Source organism: Magnolia sinica, chromosome 8, assembly GCF_029962835.1.
Source record: "Magnolia sinica isolate HGM2019 chromosome 8, MsV1, whole genome shotgun sequence".
NCBI lineage: Eukaryota > Viridiplantae > Streptophyta > Magnoliopsida > Magnoliales > Magnoliaceae > Magnolia > Magnolia sinica.
The window spans coordinates 83,935,473-83,940,571 of NC_080580.1; the positions used below are offsets into that span (position 1 = coordinate 83,935,473).

The 5,099-nt window shown below is 42.1% G+C and overlaps 1 protein-coding gene across 1 annotated transcript; it reads right to left on the reverse strand.

Moving 5' to 3' along the window:
* Positions 1 to 3,338: 3,338 nt before the first annotated feature.
* On the reverse strand, positions 3,339 to 4,618 carry LOC131254349 (uncharacterized). The gene is made up of 3 exons (XM_058255337.1): positions 4,294 to 4,618; positions 3,916 to 4,185; positions 3,339 to 3,769 (listed from the first exon to the last, which is right to left on the reverse strand). Exons 1-3 carry the CDS (start codon positions 4,616 to 4,618, stop codon positions 3,339 to 3,341), a joined length of 1,026 nt encoding a protein of 341 aa, XP_058111320.1.
* Positions 4,619 to 5,099: the final 481 nt, after the last annotated feature.

The following is a 5,099-nucleotide window of genomic DNA, read 5'->3' on the forward strand; positions in this document are numbered from 1 at the left end:
AATCGTTTTATGATGTAGAAAGAATTTTTTTATGAATTCCCTCTGCATGTCGTTCCATGTGCCAATGGATCTAGGACGCAGTGAATGTAATCACGTCTTAGCTTTCTCTTTTAAGGAAAAAGGAAAGAGTTTCAGCCTAATTGTATCCTCAGATACATTAGGAAAACATAATGTAGCTATAATCTCATCGAACTCTTTCAAATGTAAATATGGACTCTCTGATTCAAGTCCATGGAATTTGGGAAGGAGTTGGATAACTCCTGGCTTGATGTCCATTTGTCCTGTGTTTTCAGGAAAAATCATGCATGAGGGCATACTCACTCCCGCCGGTTGTAGATAATCTCGTAAAGTACGAGGCGGGGGTGCCTGATGCACCTCGTTCTCATCTTGGGTATCCTCCACCCTGGGTGGAAGTAGAGGAGGTTGGTCTTCAGCTATAACTTCAATTAACTCAGGGGATTTCGAGCGGTGTCTAGTCCTGCGATGGATAGTCAACCCCTCAACCAATCCTCCTTCAGTCAAGAGACGTCGAGTGTTGTCACGGGCCCACTTGGGCATGAAAACACTCGCAGCCCTCAATTAAAAACCTAATCCTAAGAAAGGAAAAGAAAATCTAGAAAGAAAGAGAGAGTTGGAAAGAAATTACCAAATTGGAGTCCTAAGTTAAAAACCTGCAAAATAAAACAAAAATAAGTTAGAGTTAGATTTTTTAAAAAGAGAAGAACAAATCCTTTAAAAGAAGGATAGAAGTGAACTAGCTTCTAAAAGAAAGAATTCCTAAAAGAAAATGAAAATTTCTAAAATAAATTAGGAGAGTCCTAAACTAGAAAGTAAATTACTAAAAGAGAATTGTAAAATAGAAAGTAGGGAAGGAGCTTACCGAATTAGAAATTTCTATCTTAAAGGCCTACAAAATAGGAAGGTTAGTTTCTAAACAAAATTTCTAAAAATAAATTAGGAAACAAATTAGATTCTAAAAGAGTTAAAATTAGAAAGTTACTAAAAAAAATAATAAAAAAATAATAATAATAAAAATTAGAAAGAATTTCTAAAAAGGGAAATAATTAACCTAGTTTTTAAAAAACAAAAGATGAAGGTTTAAAAATAAACTAGTTCCTAAAAATAAAAAATACTAGAAAATAGAAAATTTTCAAAACTCAAATCCTAATTCTAAAAATAGAAAAAGTAGAGGAATTAGAAAGGGATTACCAGTTTAGAAGCTTATGTCAAGAACCTATAAAACAGGAAACAAGTTAGTTTTGAACTAAAATTAAAAAAAACTAAAGTTAGTAAAATCCTAATCTTAAACTAATCCTAAAACCAATTAATTTCAGAGAATCGTAACCGTCAGTCCCCGGCAACGGCGCCAAAAACTTGTTCACTCCCCAAGTATAGGGTTGTGATGTAGTAATAAACTCAGTAAGACCGAGGTCGAATCCACAGGGACTAATACCTGTACGTTATCTGAAATCAAGTAGAACTAGAACTAGACTAAGATGTAATCTAAACCAAGTAGAATTTAAGAAATAATTGTGGAACAATTATCTAAAACTTTAAGGAATTCAGAGGAAGGAAACTAGGGTTTCAGAGGATCCACTTGTAGAGATCAGGGAGATCTTATGCCTGCATCAAGGATTATGGAATTCAAACTGAACTTACTTGATCTGATTTTCAAGAGATGAAAGGTATATGAATTAGAATGGATTCTATCATCAAACCATGCCCAGGAGACAAAGTAAACAACAGAATTAAACTAATTACCAACCAACCAACAACGTATGAAGATCAGGAAGGGTACTGTCATCCTACCATGCTCATAGAACAATGATGAACAACAGGGCTTCCTGACTTCATAAACATAAAAAGGGGAAGAAATATTCAAAGCCATGGCAAACCCATTGTAATTTCAGTCACAACAGACCATTAAAGACTAAGAAAACTATTCCTTGAATAATCAACTTAAACTCAGTTCAGAAATTTAAATTAACTGCATAGAATTAGACTCTCCCATCTCGCTACAGGCTTCACCTCTTAGCCCTAGCTAAGAGGATTAGCCACACATGAATGGCCTGAAACTAATACAAGTGAAAAGAAAAAAACGGAACACAAAGAAAAGGAAAGAAGAAAACCCTTAGTGTTTGCACATTCCAGCAGCCCAAGCCACCTCCACGTTTTCTCCTCTTTCTTCAAAGCCGAGACCGCAACCCTGCTCGTGATCCAGCAGCCCACGACTCCAGCTTGATCTCCTCTTTCTTTCTTCTTTGCTCCTGCTCACCCTTCTCTCTCCGTTTCTCTTCCTTCGTCGCCAATCAAGCTCAAGTCCTCCTCTTCCTTCTTCCACATGCGCCAGGATACCCCCTCAGTCGAATGGAGAGATGTTATTTATAAAGAGAATTCGCACAAGTCATATTCCAACCAGGAGTTGGATTTCATTCCTGCGCATCCTGTTTTTACACAGGGACGATCGGATGCTGATTGTTGTCCACTGATTCACTTTCGATCCCATCTGTCAGCATGGGGACAGACAAAATCCCCTTACCTATCATCTGGATGGTCCGGATCATGGTTTTGATCGACACCGAAATCGTGTAACAGCCCGCAAAAGTCGGCTTGCACCTGGACGCGAAAACAGGGACCGCGTTTTCATTACGCTGTGACGCTGGTGGGGTCCATACTCAGATTCAAATGAAAATCCAAGCCGTCCACTAGATTGCTCTCGGAATTTCGGTCGGGAACGAAAGGTTTTTGGCCGTCCGTTGATGTGGTCCACCGAGTTTCTCTTCCACCGTCTATCGTGCCTTTAACGGTTAGGATTCTGCAACATTTCACATGGTCTCAAAAGGCCGCCTTGGTGAGGTAAATACCCCACCTACGCACACAACGGACGGTCCCGATTGATGCTATGCATGATGTGTGGGGCCCACAAGCAGAACCGACGTTGGTGCGGATCTTCACTGTAACGGCACTTGCCGTTTTGCGTAAGGAGTCGGTCAAATCCGACTTTGACCGAGAATCTCGGTCCAGTGTACGCTGAGTGCGCATGCACTTGTGTTCGTGCGATGTACATGTGGCTCCATTGTGATGGTTGTGAGAAATCCGTTCCATCCATCTCTTTTCTCAGATCATTTTAATAGTTGGGACCATAATTGGAGCATATCTAGGTATCAGGCGGGCCCTAAATCAGGATTTAAGAGGCTAATCCATCCGTTGGGACACTTCCACAAGGACTGAACAGATGAAATTCGACATGTACGGTTAATTTATGGTCCTCAGGCCACGTATAGAGTTTCGAACTGATCAGATGGTGGGAACCCTATGATCTTGAATTTGTTGCCTAATCATAGCCAGGCTACTTTAGCCATATCACCTTCGAGAAACAGGCGATGTATGGTCTCAATTGCTGAACCACTAGAGGAGTCAGAACTGCAGCATTCACATCTGGACATGAGATGGACGCCCCTATTCTGGACAGCCGCATCCACCGGGATAGCTCCATTGAGAACCTTCCAAAGGAAAATTGATATCCTCGGGGGCATCTTAGTGTGCCACACCCAGTTCGCCCAGCCTTTTCTCTCCCTAGAAATTCTACTAGCAGTCCATGCCAAGGATACCATGAAGTTCCCTGATGGGGTAAAAGGCCAGACAGGAATCTCTGGCCCCTCAGCAATGCAAAAGCCTTGGTGGAAAATATGATTAATGACATCCTGTGGCAGTAGTAGAAGAACTGCAGAGGGAACAAGGGGGCCTAATGCACCCAGGAAGTCCTGACCTGAAGATCACGCAGAGGTGCAGGAATGGGCTCTAAAACAAAGTTGCTAAGGGGGCCAAGGCCCGACCAGTTCACATTCCAAAGATTGCAGATGCCAGCGCCGAGCTTTCACTACACGACAGACTCCGGGAAGGAAAATAAAGCACAAATTTTCTTCCACATCGGGGATGGAGCAGGAGAAAGCCATGGTGATGGAGTAACCGCCAAGTCCTGCCTATATTTTGAAGCCATGAAAACATCCCATAGGTTATGCCTATCATTAAACCGAATGGACCATGCCATCTTTATACAAAAAGCCTCCATTGATTCCGACAACTTGCGAACCCCAAGTCGGCCTTCTTGCTTAGTAGAAGCCACAAGTTTCCAATTCCGCCAATGCAATCTCTTTTTTCCATCTGCCCAACCCCATAAAAAGTCTGCAAATCACTATTCCAGAGAGTTCATAATTTGGGCACAAATGTGAGTGGCTACTATTGTGTGGATGGGGATGCTGCCTAGGACATGATTTACCAAAACTAGTCGACCTGCCTGCGAAAGCACTCGAGCCCGCCACCCACTAATACCACTTTCTATCTTGTCAAGAAGCAGTTGGAAATAGCTGGTTTTATTTCTACCTACCACCATTGGAACGCCTAGATATAGCAGGTGGGAAGTGGCCTTAGATATGCCCAAGTATTGCTCAATCGCCCTAACTCTAGAAACCGGGAGTTTTGAGGAAGTGAAGAATGAGCTTTTATGAAGGTTGATGGCCTGACCTGAGGTCGTTTGGTAATCTTTAAGGAACTCTTTCAAATTAGCAAGGGAGCACTTCCCGCCATTTAAGAATAGCAAGGAAGCGCTTCCATCCATTCATTTTAAGACCACTAATTAGATCTTAAGATTTTCCTAAATTTATGGCCCAGATCATCTCTATTGATCCAAGTGCGTCTCATATGTGATCATCATGCTTTGTCAAGCAAAACAACTAATGGATTAGACTTGGCTCTCTTAAATTTGAAGTGTTTGCACTTACAGGTTCGCATTCCCATGGCGACGAAATGTGAATGCTATACTCAGATCACTCGTACACATTCCTCCCTCCTCAACACCTTTCATCTCTCTCCTCTCGGGCCCCATGAGACCTGACCAATGGCTCAGCCAGCCTTCATGCTGATCGCCCGGCGTCCAGGAATGGTATCGATTAACAACCTCTCTCTGTTTCAAGCCAGCTTGCACATGCTCTGGAGGATGCTGAACACCTGTTCTGTCAAGGTCGCATAGCAAGGTCAGTTTGGAGCTTTTTCTACAAGCTGTTTGGTATTCCTTTCATCCAAAACCAACCTCTTCTTCA